Raw genomic sequence first — 22,238 nt, 5'->3', positions numbered from 1 at the left:
CCACCACAATAGTTCCATTTGGCTAGCAAAACAAAATGATCTGCCTTTTACGGGACCACTTTCTGATGAAAGTGGAAAGGAACAATGTGATGCTGGAAAAACTGTCTGTAGAAGGAAGAAAAACTAGAGAGCAGCAACGTTATTATTCTAGACATGCTTTGCGTGGTACAAATAAAGCAATTTCCTCTTGCAACGAAGGGATTTCTTTGAGAAACACCTTAGTAATTTCAAGTTTAATTTGGAGACAAACTTTGCTTAATGGCCCCAACTGCCATTGGGTACATGAGTACTGAGGGAGAGATCTACACTTGCTTCCTTCACTGCCATCTCCCTGAACTTTGCTCCAAAGTCGGATCTCACAGACCGTCTTCACATGGAGGGAAAAAGAAGAGTCCTTTGTCAACGGATTTTGCCTAGACTCATCTGATTTGCCAGGTCTCCTCTCCCAGTCTTCAGTAAGGATGTGACCATCTCTATGACCCAGGTCATCACAAAAAGCCTTCTCCTAGTGAAATTAGGAATGCTGGTCCCTGGATAACATTTGTGAGACCTCGACTTGGTAGGAAACTATCCACAAATGCGACGGTCTAACGCTGAGCATGTTTCAGATTTCTTCAGGAATTCTTATACAATAATTTGCTCCAGTCTAGAAAATATTCAGAGGCACCAGACTTAGACATCAGGTGAGGATGGCTCATGAGATATTTAATTACAGAAATAGATTCTGCACGAAAGAGAACGAGGTCAAGGAAATAGAATTGCTACAGGAAAGGGTCCCTCGATCACAAGGAACAGTAAATATACCAGAGGATAACAATGCTAGAGCAATAATAAAAATAACAATAGCTAATACTGATATTGTGCTGTCAGGCACTGTTCTAAAGCACTTTATACTCATTAACACATTTAATTCTTACAATAATTCACTAGAGGAGACCTTGTTATTACTTCTACTTTATAGACAAAGAAACTGAGTCACAAAGAGCTAAGTCATTTTTCTTAAGTCACTTGTAGAACTGGGATTCAAATCCAGGCAGTTCATCAGCAGGCTGTGCTCTTAACCCTAGGTTAACCACTAGGTTAAACTGTATCTCTGTTACTATTCTAGAACCTACTGAATACCTACCCATTTATATGTCTAGAATTGGCAGAGAAGAATATGCTTATTAGTCCTTAAAAAAGTCTGAAGAAAAATAAATCCAAATTTATGTGGTCAATTGATTTCTGACAAAAGCTATCAAAGTAATCAAATAAAAAGATAAATATTTTCAGCAAATGGTACTAGACCTAGACACAGGCTCATCATTAGTCATCAAGGAAATGCAAATTAAAACCATAATGAGATACCACAACACACCCAGTACAACAGCTGAAACTTAAAAAGTTGGATGTGGATCAACTAGAACTCTTTACACGGCTGGTAGAAATACAAAATGATTTTCACTTTGTAAAACAGAATGGCAGTATCTTACTTAGTTAAACATATCACACAAGCCAGCAATTGCATTCCTAGGCATCTAATCAAGGGGTATGAAAACACATCCACATTAAGATCTATATCCAAATATTCATAGCAGCATTATTCACAACAGTGAAACATCTGGAAATAACCCAAAAGTCTATCAACTAGTGGATAGATAAATTCATATGGAATACCAGCCAGAAATAAAAAGAACAAAACAGTAATGCACACACGAGTGGATTTCAAAAACACTGAGCTAAATGAATGTCAAAACACAAAAAAGACTACATGTTGTAAGATTCTATTTATATGAAATTCTGGAAAAGGCAAAATAATAGACACCTTGACCAAAGGGTCAAAGGAAACAATCAAATGCAAAGGACAAGAAGAAACGTCAAAGGATGAGGGAATTATTCTCTAGTTTAGCTGTGACAGTAGTTCCACACTGCATAAAATTACAAAAATTACTCAAACGGTCCACCTAAGATGGGTGAACTTTGTTGTATTTAAATAATACTTTAATAAAATTCTCTTAATCCCACTACCTAGGACATTTATAACAGAGTAAGACAAACCCTAAAATGATTCTCAGAAATCTCAAATAGAATGTTTCTTGAAATTACCACCAGTCCATCACAAACAACCACCAAGATCCAAAAGGGCTTTTGGCCTTTGAGTGTCCCATAGAAAACGGCTTTAACCAATCCATAATCCTTCCTTAGATTCCTAATCTTCCCTACTGGGTCATAGGGAAATCACAGGCTACATGAGCCTACTAAGTATCTGAATTTTACTGTGAGATGTTATGGCACATACCATACATTGGTATCACACAAAATCCAACTGAGATACTAAAAGTTCAGTTTAACATGATTTAACATATAAACTATCTGCAATATTTTCATACTTCTCACCTAGCTAGCTTAGTCTCCAATCCCAGACTCTATGGGGTCTCACACACTATATAAAACTATACTCTCCCTGCATGGCTCTTTCAGATTCATTCTCAGAAAATCTAAAATTTCTCTATTCTTTCAAGCTCTCCAGTTGCATCCACAGGTCTGACAACAGTACCTCCTTATAACTTCTTCTTAAAGAAGTCGATTTAAAAATTCCCATTACTGGTTTAAAAAAAAAAAAAAAGGTGCACACTACTGGAGCCAAATAAAGGTTCTCATAATCCTAGCAACTTAATTCCTCAAATACAGAAAGAAAGCAGCAGCTCACCTTGTCGGGGCCCATCTCTGTTAATGGTTTCTGAAAGGCTAGGGGTGAAGAGACACACAGCATGCTGGAAGGTAGGGGAACTCTGTAACATGAGGGACTGGCAGTATTCCATGACATTGGCACAAATCTGCAAAGCGAGAAGAGCAGTAACAAAAATATTAGCTCCCCAAATGCCTCATCTCATGGAGATCCAGATGTGAAGGAGAACAAAATTAAGAGCAATTTGTAAAATTACAACAAAGTCACCAATCAGTTTTAAAATTATCCACGTGTATTGTTTTTCTCAAATATTTCCAGAAACGTAAAAGCCTTAAAGAATAGCTACATGACTGCCACTCCTCTTACCTGCTGCATAGCCAGTTCAACCTCATCTTTCCTGCTCACTCTATCTCCCTCCACATTATCATCTTGAAATTTAAACTGACGCAGTTTGTCGGAGCCACCAAAGCGACTTAGTAGTCCTAAGCACTGGCGCTGAGGAAGGAAAAGACAAAACATGAGCAAAAGTTCACATCTAGCTGGATGTGTTTAAAGTTAGTGACCTCTTTTTCTTGAGGGAGATAAAGAAAAACTCAGCTCAGAGGAGAGTTAAATCCTCTTTAATGTTTATGATTTCTGACTTCCAACTATGTCAACTATAAGTTAATAATACTAAAATTCATCTTTTTGCAAATGTATTTACTTGGCAGACAACTCATTAAAAGAATATTAATTTTTTAGCAGTTAACAGTCACTAAAGTCTAAGTGTTTGCCCTAAATTTTTTGTATCATACCAAATAATTCCTTAGTAGACACCCATTAAATAAACACCAATCAAGAAACACTGAGAAGCAAAATGAGATGGTGAACAGAAGCAGATCCGTGATCATTTTGTCTACCAAGCCTCAAATTTAAAGGCTCTGACTCCTGTGGCTTCTTCTGGAGATGTCATCAAGGAGGTGGGAAAACAGAGGTGACCTTAGCAGATAAAATGCAAAGGTCATTTTGTTTGACATGTTGGTACTTTTCACCTGAGAATACAATTGTTCCTACAGTTCTCAGCAGGAAAGGACAAGCTTCACAAAATTGGCAATATGTCCAGAATCAGAGATGTGGGTTCCAATTGCAGGCACATGACTTTTTGCTATTTGTCCTGGGACTAGTTACTTAACTTCTTCAAGCCTCTGTGCTCACATTTCTAGAGTGATAATAGCAATTTTTCACCTTGAAAATTATTTATTTGGATTACCTGAGACACTGAATTATATTTAAAGTGCTTAGTATAGTGTTTTGCACACAGGATGTGCCTAGTCGCTCAGTCGTGTCTGACTCTTATGACCCCATGGACTGTAGCCCACCAGGATCCCCTGTCCATGGGATTCTCCAGGCAAGAATACTGGAGTGGGATGCCATTCCTTCTCCACTGCACGTAGTAAGTGCACAATAAAAATGTGTATGAAACACTGGTATTATATATACACACACACCTATATACACATATATACCTACATATTATATAATATCTACTTTAAACTCACGTTAGAGTAAGTTTGGATAAGGCAAAACAGACTAAGGAGACTGTAATATAAATTCATTTTGTCAAAACAGCTGTATCTATTTTTAAAACTTACAACTGGCTGTTTGCTACCCTGATAGATAAAACAGACGCAGCAACACACTTCCAGAGGCCACCTTACGAAAGATGCATCAGAAATATTTTCATCCCCATCAATTAATATTTTAGAAGACTGAGGGAAAAAACCCAGAGTATTTTGGTCTGGTTACAGAGAACACAAGCCCTTCTGGAGTGCTATCTTGACAATGACTCAAAATGTAGTACTTACATACCCTGGGTCCCAGAGATAACAGTAATATTACATAAAAAGGTATACACTAAAAAGCTGATGACAGCATTTTTCTTTTGGAAACTTGAAAAACAGTTCATGAAAAGAGGACTGGTTATGACAATTACTGTATAAGAACAATGGAATATAAATTCTATTATATAAATATAATTCCTCTGCAGCCCCCAAAAGTGAAGATGTCTAGATCAAAGCAGGCCAGGAGGCTCCCAGAAGGACTGTGATAAAATACTGAATTGATAAGCTATCTACTATGTTTAAATATATTAAAAGGAGATTAAACAACTGGAGGAGAGTTTGACAATAAATCAGAAGTACAAAAACCAAGCAAATAAAAAAAGCAACAATTATTTACTCTAAGGAAAACATAATGTTTAGAAAAGTAACATATGGTCCATCCATGGCTTATTTATAAATGACATTTACACAGTAATAACAGTATAACACTAAATGTTAATCTAATCAAAATTATGATATGATTTGTTGAGTTGGGGGTAGGGGCATGTTATGAGAGATACACATATCATATGGAAGAACAGGAGTAAAGAGATCTAAATTCTTATCCTCTTTGATGGAAGGTCAATAGATGATTCTTAAAATTGGAAAATCAGATAGTAGCAACATGAACAAAATTATTTAGAGATATGAAAGACTCAATTAAAACCACTGCTGGGTTTACCCAAATTAAGGAAGCTGTATAAGGAGGATCAGAGAGGATTGTTGTATTTTATTACAAGTTTTACTACTGCTCTTTAAAGATGTAAGAATCAATTTTTTTTATTTAAAAAATAAAAAAGAAGTAAAGAATCAGCTACCTGGAATCTTCCAATATGTCCCTGTAGCTCCATCAGTGATCCTTCATTTACATCAACATCAAGTTCACTTAGTATACCTACAAAATTTAGAATGTTTTTAAATGTAGCTTTGTAACTGATAAGATATAGACATTAAAAAACTAGGAAGAGTAGTTTTACTCTTTCACATTCTTTAATGCATGAATAGACAGACTCTGCCATGAAGGAGGTTTGAGAAATACCTTACAACTTTACAGATTGTTAAGTGTACCACCACACGTTCAGTCATATGCAAAATAAATCTAGATTGGATCAGAGATTTAAAAGTGCATTTTAAAAAGTCTTTTGAGAAAAATCTATTCTTATTTATAAATATAAAACAAAATTTTCTAAACTCCACGGTAAATTACTTTCTCATAAAACAGTTCAGAATATAAAACACTAAGAATGAAATGCATTCCTTTTTTAACTCTTCTATGCATCATTTGATTTTTTTCCTCTTCCCTTAAGCAAAGTATAACTTATACTTACAGAAAAAAAGCTTCCATTCAATTTTTCAGTTTGGGCCCACTACAAAATCCCTACGTTAAGCTGATCAACCTTTTATAGTACCATGGATTTCCCTTATTTCTAATGAGCCCTCCAAGTAAACCCATGGGTCATTATTCCCATTGGTTTATTTCTTTGTTCCATTACTGCAGCCATACAGAGAACCCAGGTGACCCTGTCCTAGCCACCCTAACTTTCCATGTGTTTTCACAATCCTTTTAACCCATTTCCTACTTCCAAGCATATGCTCCATAGCACGTACCCCAGAACCTTATCCTTTGTTCCTCATAATGACAAGCTCTCCTCTTTTTAGATTTCCAAGCCCATCACAAACTACAGAGGACACTCGCATCCCCTGGCAGGTGCTGTCATACTACCTCAGCTGCCCTCCACTGCTCCACTAGATCCAATCCCTTCCCACCCTCCACCTCCACTTGGAATCTGCTCCCAAATCACTTTATTTAATTACTTTCTAACATTACTCTGCCATAGAGGATTTTTCCTCACTATTTGAAAATGTGTTCAGGTCTCCCTTGTATGCCAAAACAAAGCAAAATCAAGCAAAAACCTCATTAATATCAAATTCTTGAAATATTTTTTCTACATTTGTTGCTTCTGATTCTTATGCCATCCTTTTCCATTTTAATTCCTTGAGAGTCAGAGTTTGCACTTAACACTATCATGGAACTTTGGCTTTTTCTTGTTTCTCTTTAATTTTTCTTATCTCTTCAACCTGCCTTGCTGTTCCTCAGTTCTTTCATTCCTCCTGCTGCCTCTATTTAAAGACAAGCAATTTTTACATTCCTTTTTTTTACTGCACCACGAGGTATGCAAAACTTCCCCAACCGGGGATCAAACCCGTGTCCCTGTAGTGGAAACACAGTCTTAACCACTGGACCACTGCGGAAGTCCAATCCTCAGATTCTTAAGACTTCTGCTACAGGGGACCTCAGTACTGTGGACCATATGTATCACCCTCAACTCTAAAACACTTTACAGAATATCCATGGGTCACAGATAAAAAATTAACCTCCTGATAAGTAGTTGAGAAGGTACAACGTATCTGGTACTAGACTAGCATTTTAAACAAAAACATAGGATGAAATTGTAGGATAATACAAAACCATATATGTAACCAAGGGCTGAACTGGCAGTAGGGTTAACAGGAGCATAAATTCTTTTCAAAAATGATTTCAAAAAATTAGGAGGTACTTGGCATTATCTTTTAAAATTATTTTAAATAGCTTATACCAAGTCTACCAGCTCAAATATACAAAAATGTATATGTAAACACACACATACAAAGTTATTAAATGCCACACTATTTGAAAATTTTAAAAAGACTGGAAACAGTCAACATGTCATAGAGCTCTGGATAAATACCTCAGAACCGGAAAACTGTTCTGCCAATTAAGGAGTGAGGTGGGAACTGTATATGTTGATGAAAAAAGATCTCCAAGACATAATGGGCACAGGGGGTGAGTTATAGAGCAGTGTGTATAGTATGATTTCATTTTGTAGGGAGGAAAAAATTTTTACACCACATACAGAGAAACTGCCACAAAAATAAATTGATAACTGGTTCCTTTCAGGAAGCAGGGGTACGTCAGAGTGCTTTTACTCTATTTTATTTGTTTGAATTTATCATGAGCATGTTAAAATACACTGAGCTTTTCTGAGTGTAATTTTAATATGGTGACAGGGTCAAATGCCACTATCAGCAAAATTCAGAATGTTTCAAGTATTTTTAAAAAGTAATGAAAGGCAAATTCATCCAAAAAATCACCTTGCCAGAGTATCTGATAAAAGGCTCATGGCTTCTGGATTAAGATGGCAGAATGAAGTAGTATCACAGAATGTCCCTTCTACAATCAACCTACGAATAAATGAAACTCACCAAAAAAAGGAAAGAAGCCACCTTATACCACAAATACTGAAGAATGGTGGTGGTTAAGGGAAAAAAAAAAGATTGAAAAAATTCCAGGTGAATAAGTAACATGATTCATCGCACGACCCGCATCCCAGCCCTCAGAAGCAGTGATAAGAGGATAAAGCCAACACTCTTGCAATCTACAAAGAAACATATTAGACTGATGATGTAAATTAAGTAATCAGGAGAAATCCAAGTAAAAGCCATTAGGAAGAGAACCACTATACAGCACTATGGGACCACAGTAAAGGCAAGAAGGGTGGCCTGCCTTTGCATCATTCAAGGCCACCGGAATGAACTGGGGAAATGACCATAATAAGCACACAGGACTAAAACATGACAAGGTGAGGCAGAGTTGACCCTGGGATCTCCTCAGAATGTGCACAGGCTCTGAGAACCTTAACAAACACTGCTCTCGGCCCTGCCAAACTCTCCTCCTCCCAACATAAAGGGTTCAGGCACAGATGAATGTCCAGAGAGGAAAAATCTTTGCGGGGTCATTGCAGCAGAATCAGGGGTTGGCCTCAGGCTTCTCCACAGCAACGTAAAATTGGAGGTAGAACAGCTGAGTAGTTAAGTGCACAGGCTCAGAGGCCACGGTTCCTGGAAAGCCCTACAGCGTTATCCATGGGACTTGGGAGAAGCAAACCTCTCTGTGCCTCAGTTTCCTCACCTATAAAACGTGGATAATAAAGGTTCTAATTCTCAAGACTGTTGTGATGATTAAATCAATTGACATGCTAAGTGTCTAAAATACTACCCAGCATATAAATGCTTAAAAATATGAGTTATTGTCATTAATATTAGGCCATGCTGTCATTCAATAAGGCAGTCTTCAGATGCTCACAAACATTAGAGAATTCAAGGAATATTGTATATTTTTTCTTGGGGGAGAGGACCTCAATACAAATTAAAAATTCCAAGAGATAAATTAAAAGAAAGAACTCAGAAATGGTGAAGTTGTAAGAGGGGAAAAAAAACCAAAACTGGTGCATTTCTATGAGTCCACATAAATATACAAGTAAAATTAACTAGCTGAAGGTATTATGGTTCCAGAACTGAATGAAAATTATGTTTACTTCACTAAGTAAAAATACAAATAAACATAACATGAGGGTAGAAGAAGTGTAAAATAACTCACACTTAATCTTTCACACAGTTGATTCTGTCTAAAATTCATATGCAGTAAAACAAATTTTTTAAATGACCAAATTATCTTACTAATTTATCATAATCTTTTCTTAATCATAGCAATCTTTTAAGAACTAATATCTCTTGTAAGAACTAACATCTCTTGTACACCTGTATTAAAAGAAAAGTCTGTCTAGAATTCATCAATGTCTTCAGCTTCTTGTCAACTAGTTTTTCATCTGTAAAGTTTATGTAAAATTAAATAGCTGCTTTCTAAAACTGCATACAAAAGGCATCCCATTTTCATATATTATCTCTATATGTCTGTTTCTTTCCACCATGCCCCCTCACCCACCAATACATACATACACATAGGACACTGGTTAAAAAGCTACTTACCAAAAGTTAACATCTGGCAATTTCTAGATAGTGGGATTTGAGTGTTAATTATTTTAAGTTTCTGAATTTTTTATACTGACCATAAACCATTTTTACAAACATATGACTTCACAAAAGGTAGTTAACTTTGTTAGTTCCAATCTCAAATAAATCATATATAGCTGCAAAGTAATAACAACCTCATTCTACTAAGTGTATGTCTATAAAGCCATTGTTTAAAAATTCAACATAATCAACTCACCAGGAAGTGCTGCTTTACTTATAATTCCCGTCAGCAGAGCCAATTCCTGCAAAGACCCTGCGCTAATGTCCTGACAGCGCAGAATTGCTTGTATGGTATCTGAATGAGAAATGAGAAACTGCAACACCTACCAAGGAAAAAAGAGAGGGAAAGGAAAAAACAGAGGTGGAAGAGTAGAAAAGTATATTATAAATTTATATCCATCAGTTTAATAACACTGACGCAAATAATTTAACGTAATGAAGAATATTAGATGAACAGTTATCCTTTGCATTTACAGTTTATTTTTCCAAGAAGCCAACATTCATAAGAAAGCTCAAAATAAGGATTATTTCAAAGTTTAGAAATTTAACACACTTAAGAGCTATTGCAGAACAGTATAAAATAACTTGGAATGACTGCATGAAAACTATTATCTGACCCATATTTTATTTTTAAATTTTTGTCTAAATGGATCTAGAACATGAATTTAAAATGAGTGTGTATAAAAATGACTTCCTGAACTCAAGCTGGTGCTATGACACGGGGACAATCACATAAAAGCTTTTGTCTAACTCTCCTTTCGATAAGGTGAAAATAAAGGCAAAACAAACCTTGACCTCCAAACTCTGCCCTTCCAGCTTAGCGTTCAACTGTTCCGTCACAGAGGACTCTACTCTTTTCACACCCAAACATCTTCTCAACTAGATTACAAATGCCTCAAAGGCAGGGACTACACCACAACAGGTTGAACATTTGAATCTCTCAGGAATTATGCCCCTTTATTTCAATATAGATTCCTGGCCTCAGCCCATCATTGTTGGACATGTAACTCAGTAATCTGTATTTTTTAAAGAAGCTACTCAGGTAATTCTGCTATGCTCAGGGTTAAGTCTGGTCTTATTTCACATCTACTAAAAAATATTAATGTCAATAAAGTAGAAGACAGAGTCTTTGCATGTTAAAGAACTAACTCAAAGGCCGCATATGAAAGGGACAGAATGTCACCAAGACCAATGCAGTATAAAATCAGGTGCCACACTAGAAACAGCAGCATTCTACCTTGGTGAGGCAAGCCTAAAGACTGATGGCAGGGAAAGCAGATAAAATCACCATAAATTATTCAATGGACACAGTTTCTGAGAGTATCGTAAGAACAGAGCAATACAATAAAAAAAGCAGACTCATGAATGATAAGCCTAACTAACCAGTGAAACGCTAAATTGTATATTACATTATTAAATAAATAAAGAAACATATTTTTGAAGATTTCCCTGAAAAGCACTGAAAATAATATCACAACTAAATGCAGCATTACCATCTATCTTTTGTATTTTCTGTAAGGCCTAATAAAGTGTATAGCATTCTCTAATAAATACGCGGTTAAATTACATTTTAGAAGTCACCTTATTTCTATCACAGTAACTGCATCCTTCTATAAAACAACTGATTTAGACCCCTTGCTTCCCATCTCATTATTCTATTAATTAGCTATAACATTTCATTCAAACAAGAGTACAAAAAAAAAACCAATGACGTTCAGAGCAAAGTACATGGGGCCTAAGGAAATTCATGTGAGTGGTCCATCTTCTGCATTGGTAAAACAAAGCTTTTGTACCTGATGATTTTCTGCACTAAGGGCTCCTCTTACCTGCCCTGCTGCCTGCAAGTGCTGAGCCATGCTGGACGTAAGGATGACTTGGCACAAGCGAAGGGCCGGAAGGAGAATCTGGCGGTATCGGTCTCCTGGGGTAGGGATGAACACTGGGGGGTCCCTCATGCCAAACACGCTTGATTCATATCCAGTCAAGGAGACAGCAACAGTCCAAGAGTTAAGGCACATCCCAACAGTCCCTGACCGACCCATGGCAAATAACCACAGTGACTGATTAAGATGAGACGCTACTAACGAGGACTCTGTATCCCACATGTACAGTGAAGACAGTTATGTGAATCTTGAAAAAAATCTTAGAAGACAAAATTCCCCAAACATACTTATTCTACTCTAAATGTTCCCTTAAGCCACAGAAACTATGAGTGAGAAACAGTCACAAAAGTTGCTTTCCCCGAATTTCCCTCTCATGTACACAAAGCCAAAAAGGAATCTACATTGTCTATTATATAAAATGAAACAAGACTTTAAAACCTAAAATGAAGTTGTAAAATAACTTAACCTTTAAGTTTAGGTCTCAGAACCACTGTATTAATAAACTATTTGCTTACTGTGAATACTTCTATTTAAAATTTTGGACCCCAAAAAAATGATCGCCTGTTGAGAAGGGAATGAAAGCAGAATATGGAAATAAAAAGAGATAACAGAAAGGCTTTCCAAAGATGGGCAATAATGACACATCATGAAGGGAGGAATATAATGTAATCCCCTTCACCTAAGGTGAAAGTAAAAACTCACATGTTTAAAACTTCAGAAAGTGATGTTAATTTTTCTCAAAGTAAAATATGTCTATAGCTAAACCTGAAAAACTCAAAACATGCAATTTGGTAATGGATCTTTTGAAAAAAATTACTAAAACTGAAATAATGTTATTTGATAGTAGGTGGGTAGGCTATATATAGGCTTAACAATGTTGGAGCCACGTAGACAAAAAAGAAAAAAACATCCACATTCAAACCCGACTGAGAAATCTGCTAGTTTGGAACTTAAAATAATTTCATTTGAAGCTTTCAAATTAGCAAGCAGCTGGCAAAATGTTAAAATGAGAAAAACATAAAATATTACTCAAGTCATCAAGAAAAGAAAATCCACCACAAATTATAATTTCATTACAGGACTTTAAAAGACAAATGGAAAATATATACTTCCACTAAACAGAACAATAAAGTTTGGGAAAGTAACATCTACTAACAAAATGCTCTCCCATCTTCCTCTTACATCACTGCTCTAAAATAAAAAGCACTCGCCTCCCAGGCGATGCTAGTGGTAAAGAACCTGCTTGTCGGGAATGTAAGATACACATGTTCAATCCTTGGGTCAGGAAGATCCCCTGGAGGAGTGCATGGCAACCCACTCCAGTATTCTTGCCTGGGGAATCCCGTGGACAGCAGAGCCTCGGGGCTACAGCCTATGGGGTCACAAAGAGTCAGACACGACTGAGCACGCAGACATGTCTCTACTCACTTTCACCCTGACCAGGAACTTCCATTTATTAGCATCAAATGGCAGGGGGGTATGACCAAACAAAACCATCAAGATGAGAGTGCTAATCAAACAGAATTATAAAGGGCAAAATTATGTTTGAAAATCTTTTTCCAATCCATGAACATGGTATATTTCTCCATCTATTAGTGTCCTCTTTAATTTCTTTCATCAGTGTTTTATAGTTTTCTATATATAGGTGCCAGTCTATGTCTGACGCAGGATGCAGCATGCTTGGGGCTGGTGCATGGGGATGACCCAGAAAGATGTTATGGGGAGGGAGGTGGGAGGGGGGTTCATGTTTGGGAATGCATGTAAGAATTAAAGATTTTAAAATTTAAAAAATAAAAAACTAAAAAAAATAAAAATAAAAAAAAATAAAAGACCCCCCCCCCCAAAAAAAAAAGAAAATCTTTTTCCTTAATAAACCTTTACTGGTAACTTAAAAGCCAAATGATACAGACACTTACCCCTGTGGGTCCATTTCTGGGCGCATGTCATAGACTTGGCACTGTGCCAGCCTCACAATCACGCCAGACCTCAGCAGCTCTAAAGCACCCTGCTGAATCTTGGCCACTCTTGTGAGAAATGCCTAAGAAGTTACAGAACAAAATTCATCAGTACAGAGATTGCAGTCACGGGTCTCATATAAAAATGAGGCTTTCTCATAGCACATTTCTTAAGCTGAAGTATAGTTGATTTACAATGTTGTTTTTATTTAATTATTGGCCACACCCTGAGACATGTGGGATCTTAGTTCCCCACACCCCCTGCGCTAGAAGGGAAACTCTCAACCACTGGACCACCAGACATGTCCCCATGATAGCACATTTCTAATCTGTAATCACTGGTGACTAGCTAGGAAGGGGCACATTATACCCCTATGGCTTCCTTTGTGGCTCAGCTGGTAAAGAACCCGCCTGCAATGCAGGAGACCTGGGTTCGATCCCTGGGTTGGGAAGATCCCCTGGAAAAGGGAAAGGCTACCCATTCCAGTATTCTGGCCTGGAGAATTCCATAGACTGTACAGTCCATAGGTTTACAAAGAGTTGCACATGCGCGAGCGACTTTCACTTTCACCATAAGATCTTCGTGAGGAATAAATGGTACAGCGTATCTGAAGTGCCACACAGGCCTTGCATGGGTTACGCAGTCAAGTAAAATCATCACATGGGCTTATGGAGGGCAGGAAAGGCTGTTTTGCTCACAGATGTATCTCTACTACCTCACACAATACCTGGCACATAACAGATATTTACCAAATAATTGTTGAATAAATGAAGGAGGGAGGGAAAACAGAATTAATGAACAATCTAAGATTTTAGTGCTTCTCCTATTGCGACATTTGTGGTATTCTTAAGCAGGAGGAAACAGAAACTAAAACAAGATTTGGAGGAAAGGAAATTACATATATATAGGAGATTGAAAAATCCTGTGCTTAAAGTAGAGCCAGCACATGTACAGTGGAACTTCATCAGGCAACAGGCACAGGCTGACTTTCTTCGGGAAGGACATGCATGCTCACTGGCCTCCTCAGGGAGCACTGAGTGTCACACGGCTCTGGCATCACCAGCAACAGTGAGTGAGCAGCAGTCTCAGCATGCAGCCAGCCTTCATAGGACCGTTTCAACTCAACTCTGCACGCTCAGAAGACGCATTCCTAGCACATGTACCCAAACTTAAAACTCCTCAGAAATTACGCATGTATGATAAAAATATTAGAAACGTAGGCCACATTCATTTTCTTTAATATAGCTTTAACTTCAACAGGAAATGACCTGCTGATCTAACCTCAAGTGAACATAAAGCCTTACCATTTTGGATTCATAAGTATAAAGGGCTTTTAAAAGGGGAGGCTGTGGAGTGAGCAGGCTTTGCAAAGTACGGTCATCTTCTACCAAGCTGTCTACAAGCACCTTCAGATAGCCACTGTTAGACAGATACAGGAGCCACTGCTGCTGCTTATCCACAGAGACAATTCGATCAAGGAGAGCCAGTGCCAGCATCTGAAGGAAGAATAAATCAAAGTCCAAAATGTGGAGATGGCTACCAAGTCAACAGCAGTAACTCCCTTTACCTGGAAACATTTAAAAGTTTTCTTACAAGGAGAACTGTTGCATGTAATACAACCCTCTCCTTCTTTTTTGAGAAGTTGAAAGCTATGTATCCAGAATCTTGATTTATTGATAAAACGAAAATGTTCAGGGTAAAGCTACATTTCTGAAACAAAATCTAACATTAAAATAATAGCATTAAACATATTTTAACAGAATCTAAACATTACTTGTTGGAGGAAAGGAGGAAATTGATTTTTAAAAACAGCATTTTTCCCCTGCTGTGAAGTGTTACATGCTCACTGTAGAACACACACAAAAAAAAAACAAACAAACTAAACTATGGAAAATACAGTATCTGATAAACAAGACCACTTTGGCCTATTTCTTCCCAAATACTGTTTTTTTAACATAATTAAGAGCACACTACATGATTCAAATGCTACGTGATTTTCCATCAGTAGGCAATTATCTTCTCAATATATTATCACCAGTATGACAAAACACTTTAAAGATACATAAATGTAAGTAAATGTAAATACTTCTAAAAAAAGCAGAGAAAGATATATTCAATATAAAAGCTATTTATCCCCATTCTCTTATTTAAGGATCTTTATTAACCAGCACCTCTGCTGTTTCTACCAGTGTAAGGCAAATCTCAAAATCAGCAAAAAGATTATTCTGAGGGCCCAGTCTGAACTAATAAGGATTATGAATGTAAGTGAATGAAACATATGAATAAACAAAATATAAATTCCAAATTACAGTAAATAAGAAAATTCACTAAAATATATTATAAAAAATAATTCCCAGTATATAATATCCACTTGAAAAGCTGATCCAATTTATGCCTTAATACAAAGTCAAAATATCTGTCCAAGTACAATACTGAGCAGGAGTTACTGTACCCTTCCAATCTCATGACCATCACAAGCATCTCGACAGACCACTTCCATGAGGGCGGCACCATAGCTCTCGATGATGGCTATGTTTTCTCGCTGTAATTTACTAAACACATCTTCAGGGGCAGTCAGCCTTTCCCACATGGTTTTCTTGGCTAAAGGGTTACAAGAGAAGACATATGACACACTCCAGCAAAAAAATAGCTTGCTAACTGAATAATTACACCTTACACATTTCCATTAATGCCTGCGCACAAAGGCCCATCAACCAATGAGTCTGGGCAGGTAAATTTCAAGAACACAATGCACTATTCCATGCACGTACACTGAGATAACAATGCTATTAGGAAAAGGAGAAACTATCCTTAAAGAAATCAAAACGAATTAGAGGCTCCAGGAGAACCAATTCCTGTATTTGTTCTGCTAATTGATCTGGTTTTATTTTTCACTGAGATCTATGAGAATTTGGCTACAAAGGATTAGGTACAAAGTAGACAAAGATCTACTTCCAAAAAGCAGGTATTTTATTCTTTTATACGTTTTAATTGAAATACTTACTAAAAAGGAAAAGGTATATTCATTATGAAGACAACTCAAATTTAATTCAAAGTACAATGATAATTAAAGATAGGATTATAAACTTTACATAGATTTCTGAAAATCTTTTAGAAGAAAGTTTCATAAATATACTACATAAAGCAATATAGCTGAAACTAATCTTATGATTTTCCCCAACTAGGATGATGGCATCAGTTTTCAAACTGAGGAAAAATTCTTAAGACAGGGTGCTCAGAATGGAGAATAAAACAAAGCAGACACAATCATGAAAAATAAATAATGCCTCAATGCGGTCTATATTTCACTATAAAGTCTGCAGCAGGCAAATCTTCAGAGTTTTAATGATACTTTTTCCCTAGAATATTTTCATCACTACTTTAGTTTTATTTTAGTCATATTTCATTTCCAATAGTGCCAAAGGAGGGTATGAGATTATAAATCTTCTCAATCATGTCACTTCCTTAGGTCATCTGATCCCATCTAGTTTTCTATTTCACCTCCTTCCATTCTCCACTTCTACACTACCACCACACTAGCCGTTCTGTCCCTCAAACTCAGCACTTACTTCAGTCTCAGGATCTCTGCACTAACTGTTCTCCATATTCTTCCCCAGATCGTAGCTTGGCTACCTCCTGTCTTCACCATTCCAGCCTCTATTCAATATCACTTCCCCAGATACACCCAATACTCCCTCCTCCCCCAACCCCCACACAACATATCACAGTACTATTTTATTTTCTCCACAGTACTTATTTGCTAGATTTACTAAAATGTTATTTGAGGGGGAGATGGATTTCCATGCTTGTTCCCTGTCTCCCCACATCAACCACATCGAACATAAGCTTATTAACAACGGGATTGTGTCTTGTCTACTTAGCACATGAGTAGAAGCTCAAATATTAATCATTGACTGATCAATGGCTTAAAGGAAAGTTTAGAAACTCTGCTCCAGAGAGGCCATCAGATGCCCTCAGGGGGTTTGTTCCATGGTGAGTGGGTTCTCAGGAACCTAGTCTGAGGAGATACAGCTTCTCCTGTTCTACACACAGAACTGCCACAAAATTATGTGAGTCAAGAATTTGGGCAAGTCTGAAAGCCATCGCTTTACAGGTGTAATGCTTTTTAGCCATGAATTCTTTAGTTCAAACATTCTGATTGAAATGAGGATAAAGAGATGCTGGCATATCACTCTAGAGATTCTTCCCCAAAACCCCTGAGGAACCCCTGCAAGAACCTTGGGGCCTCACAGTGAAATCTGAAAAACAAGGGATTGAAGAAGACCAGTTAAGTATCCAAGAAATATTTGATTTCAAACTGTGAACAGATCTCAGAGTTCCAATATTACTTATTGACAGCACTACCTAGAAATTAAAAAAATCTGGTAACAACAAAGTCCTACTGTATAACTCAGAGAATTATATTCAATATCCTGTGATAAATCATAATGGAACATCGTTCTTTTAAAAAGGCCTTTCTTTAAAATCCTTATCTTTTAAGAGGATAAATTAATTCATTAGAAATCACCAAAATGATTTCTTCTACTCAATCTGTCCCTTCTTCCAACATACCATATAAATCACTGCCACACATATTTTCCTAAACTACGAACTTCTTATCAAGTTACTCAAAAATGTTAAATGTCTATTGCTTAATTCTACTAGCTCTAACACTATAGTTTCATTTTCAAGGTCGTTAATAATATGGTCCTACCATCTCAGATTGGCTTAATCTGCTATCAACCCTCTCCCCTGCTTATGGCCTGATTCTTTACTCCCTCCTAGTTTGGGCCTTACTGAAAAGCCCCCCCATTTCTTCTTATGTAAATGCAACCCGACCAGAAAAGTCCAGCAAAATCCTTGATTTCCTTTCTCCTCTTAAATCCTGTAAAACTTGTAATTTATAATTGGGGTTGGCAAACTAAGGCCTGTGGGCGAAATGTGATCTCCCACCTGTTTTTGTAAATAAAATTTCAATGTAACATAGCATATGTCTCTGGTTGCTTTTGTACTATAATGGCAGAGTTAAGGATTTGCAGCAGAGAGCATATGGCTTGCAAAGCCTAAAATAGTTACTATCTGGTCCTTTACAGAAAAAGTTTGCAGGCATCCACTTTATATCATCCAATTTAAGACTTACTGTTTCATAAGCACATATACTGCCATTTCTACTAGGATATAAGATTTTATGAAAGCAAGAACCCAATTCATGCTTTCTGGAACAACTTAAAATAATAAACCACCAAATGATTACTAATTTTTGTTTGTATTGTGAAAACTAGAAATAAGCTAAGGGCCTAAAAATGGGTAGGGCATTTGCTACATACCCGTAAGTGGCAAAATCTATAGAGGCATTAAAATGTTATTAACCGAGAGAGGGAAAGCTCATAATATACTAAGTAGAAAGAAAAAGGAAGATACAAACCAATACAAAAAGATGGTTGGCTATAACCAAAATGTCCTGATAGCTATCTTAGAAGGGTGGAGTGTGTGACTTTCCTCTTCCTTTCATTTATTGGCATGTCCTAAATTTCCTTCAATCAACACTTATTTTTAAATAAAAAAGAAAAGCTAAATGCTATTTTTTAAATACCTGATTATTTTTAGTCAGGTTCTAAGGTCCTAAGATCTGACTCCGGTTGTAAAACAAAAGGACTGGTGAGAAATGTACATCTAAATTCACATTAAGCAAAAAGTTTGCACCTACTACACAACAGCTGTAGTAGGTATTTTTAAGTCACTTATTGGAGTTGGATGCAAAAGAACAGAGTCAACAACAGGCAAGATGCTCTATGAAATCCTTTCAGTCCCACTACTTCATGACTAAAATCACAGGTGTACTTGTACTATGATTCTAGATCATATTAACACCTAGACCATAAAAACTGAAAATCTCATGATACGATTCTCAAAAATTTAGTAACAGCAATAGATCATCTTTTCTAGTCTCCTTTAAAAAGATGACTGGATACTACAATTTCATAAACAAAGAACAACAAGAAAAATCTGATCAAAAGTCACAATAGCCCAAAAGAATTATGAGCAGAGCAGAAAATTCATCATTCTTATTATAATTTTTCATTCTTATTTACTGAATACTATCAACTTGTCAAAACTAAAGAAAAAGAAAAGCCAATTTAGAAGAAAATAGAACATATGAGAAAAACATAATAGAACTACTTAAAATTGCGAAAACAATTTTAAAATAAAAAATTCAAACTGACATCTTCCCTACAGCTCATCAATCAATTATAAATTAAAGTTGAATGATAAGCTCCTAGAAAATAGAAAGTTAAAAACGAATCTGGTTTAAAGCAATAAAATCCATTTTATGGAAATTAGAACAAAACAGTCAAACAGGGCTAATCTCAGAGATGAAACTAAAGAGGATGCACCTCCACACTGAGCTGTCAACATAACTTTATAGGTTGGCTTTATCAACTTCTAGTGAAAACATTAATCTGATTAAAAATATGCTGAAAATATATATCTTTGTCATTATCAATCTATTTTTAAATGTGAAATATTTTTACAATACTAGAATATAAGAAACAGTTCAATTAAAAAATCAAGAATATAATAATTGTGGTTTATATTAAACATTTAAGCTCTGGTCAGATTATCCACTTTTTGTTTCTAGTGGTCACTGGTAGAAAAGAGAGAAAATAAAAAGTGAAAAGAATGCAGAGAGATATTTATGACAATAATAGCTGTCAGCTAACCCCCAGGAATTACATATGCAAAAGCAATGTCAGATTTCAACTACACTGTTCTTAATTAGGGAAACACGTAACATTCTCCAAATAATTTTGTCAAAAAACATATACTTTGGTTCCTCCCCAGACGTACAGCATTGGCAGCTCAAGGCGATAGGATCCACCCATAAGGATTTTCAAAAAATTAACTGTAAGTTTAAGAGACCTTTGAATTTCCTTTTCCTTAAACAGTCTGCTCATATCTTCTGCTCATTTTTCTGTTGGGTTATTGATTTGTACATGTTCTTTACTTATTAGAAATTATTCACGCATGATATAAGTTACAAATATATTGGTGACATTTTCTACCAAATTAGAGTAAGGAAAAACTACAGATTATAAAAAGATAAAATAAAAAGATGAAGATGTGATGTCCCAAGGTCAGGAGAATTCTGTTACAAATTGAGAAAACTGAATTCTAATTCTCAGATGTCACATACAACTAAGTCACTTAACCTCTCTAAGTCAGATTCCTATTTTACCAAACAGGGAAAATGTCTGCCCAGTATTCAATATATATGGTTATGTAAAAATAAAGTAAAAGTGGTATGAAAAACTAAGTATGTAAACATTAAAATTCACTTTTGGTTTTAAAACAACAGCAGGTATGTACAGTGTCTTTCACAACAATGTGTGCTAACAGTTTTCAAATTTAATATTTCTAATTTGAAAATTAAAAGTAACAGTATCTAGAAAATACTTTGCTACCTAAAGCAAGTCAAAATAAGCAGTAATTATGACTAAGAAAAAAACTAATTAAGGGATAAAACTGCTCCAAAAATAGATCATTTGAAAATTAAAAACAAAGAATTTTCTTTTATGGTCACACTGCTTTTACCACATCTTGGTAATAACTTCTTATAAAGCATGTTATAAAGCTCCACCTAGTGGTTCAGTGATGATTTTTGCCAATTCAACTAAATCCAATGTTAAAATTTTTGTAAGTCAAGAGGAAAATGGGGGAGGTATGCTGGCAGATTATCACTCTTAAAAAGCTCCTATTTGTTCAAAAACTTTCTCTGAAGTATCATTTTTAATGACCTAAAACTACTTTTGTGCATTATTTATGCCAGTAGGACATTCCCATAAATGCATGATTTGGCTATTACTACCTTTTAAGGATATTATACAAAAAATATAGCCAGTAAAGAATAATATGAGATAATCTGAGTCTTATACACAGACCGTATAAGAATAAAAGTGTTTTTAAGAATCTGTATACAAAATAAATATTTATGAAGGTTATAAGAAGGTGCCTATGACAAGTTCTTAAATATCACTGTTAAGTCTGGCAGAGTATAAAATCTTTCGAACAGTTAAAAACATTTTCCAAACATGGCAATCAAAGAATATATATAATTACTCTTACTTTAAAATGCTAATTATATGGGAATTCTGTGGTGCTCTAGTGGTTAGGAATCCATGTTCTCACTGTCAAAGGCCCAGGTTCAATCCCTGGTCAGGGGACTAAGATGCCACAAGTGAGCAGCATGGTCAAAAAAGAAAAAAATAAACACACACACATACACACACACACACACACTATAGTTTACAAAGCCTCTATCATTATTTCAAATACGTAGACCTTCTGACCAAGAAATTCTACTCCGTGACATTTACTCAAGAAAACCTTCACCTTAAGTACAAGAAGACTTATGTATGCTATTGATGAGAGTTTAAACTGGTAGAAAGCCATTCGGTAGAATCTGTTGAAATAAAAATGTGCATCCTCTTTCATATGGAAATTCCACTATCAAGTATCCTTCTTGAGAAATATATAGTCATATAAAAGAATATTCAATGCAGCATTTTTGTAATAGTAAAAAATTAGAAACAATTTAACTACTTATGAATGAGGCAAATGATTAAATAAATGTTACTTCTATACTAAACTAAAGAGCCTCTTGATGAAAGTGAAAGAGGAGAGTGAAAAAGTTGCCTTAAAACTCAACATTCAGAAAACTAAGATCATGGCATCTGGTCCCACCACTTCATGGCAAATAGATAGGGAAACAGTGGAAACAGTGAGGCTTTATTTTTTGGGGCTCCGAAATCATTGCAGATGGTGACTGTAGCCATGAAATTAAAAGACACTTGCTCCTTGGAAGAAAAAGCTATGACCAATCTAGACAGCATATGGTTTTTCCTGTGGTCATGTATGGATGTGAGAGCTGGACTATAAAGAAAGCTCAGCACTGAAGAATTGATGCTTTTGAACTGTGGTGTTGGAGAAGACTCTTGAGAATCCCTTGGACTGCAAGGAGAT

At 36.1% G+C, this 22,238-nt stretch overlaps 1 protein-coding gene across 1 annotated transcript in view; it reads right to left on the bottom strand.

Moving 5' to 3' along the window:
- Positions 1–22,238, bottom strand: part of NUP205 (nucleoporin 205) — a 78,772-nt gene that overhangs the window by 5,456 nt on the left and 51,078 nt on the right. The window contains exons 31-38 of the mRNA XM_069588438.1: positions 15,670–15,818; positions 14,522–14,713; positions 13,178–13,299; positions 11,205–11,343; positions 9,575–9,701; positions 5,346–5,422; positions 3,035–3,163; positions 2,690–2,816 (exon numbers count right to left, since the gene is read on the bottom strand). Coding sequence (XP_069444539.1) covers positions 2,690–2,816; positions 3,035–3,163; positions 5,346–5,422; positions 9,575–9,701; positions 11,205–11,343; positions 13,178–13,299; positions 14,522–14,713; positions 15,670–15,818 — 1,062 coding nt within the window. The remainder of the gene's footprint in view (positions 1–2,689; positions 2,817–3,034; positions 3,164–5,345; positions 5,423–9,574; positions 9,702–11,204; positions 11,344–13,177; positions 13,300–14,521; positions 14,714–15,669; positions 15,819–22,238) is intronic.

This window comes from Ovis canadensis, chromosome 4, assembly GCF_042477335.2.
Source record: "Ovis canadensis isolate MfBH-ARS-UI-01 breed Bighorn chromosome 4, ARS-UI_OviCan_v2, whole genome shotgun sequence".
NCBI classification, from domain to species: domain Eukaryota; kingdom Metazoa; phylum Chordata; class Mammalia; order Artiodactyla; family Bovidae; genus Ovis; species Ovis canadensis.
Note: the sequence above shows the minus strand (reverse complement) of the source record. Positions and strands in the feature narration are given on the sequence as shown.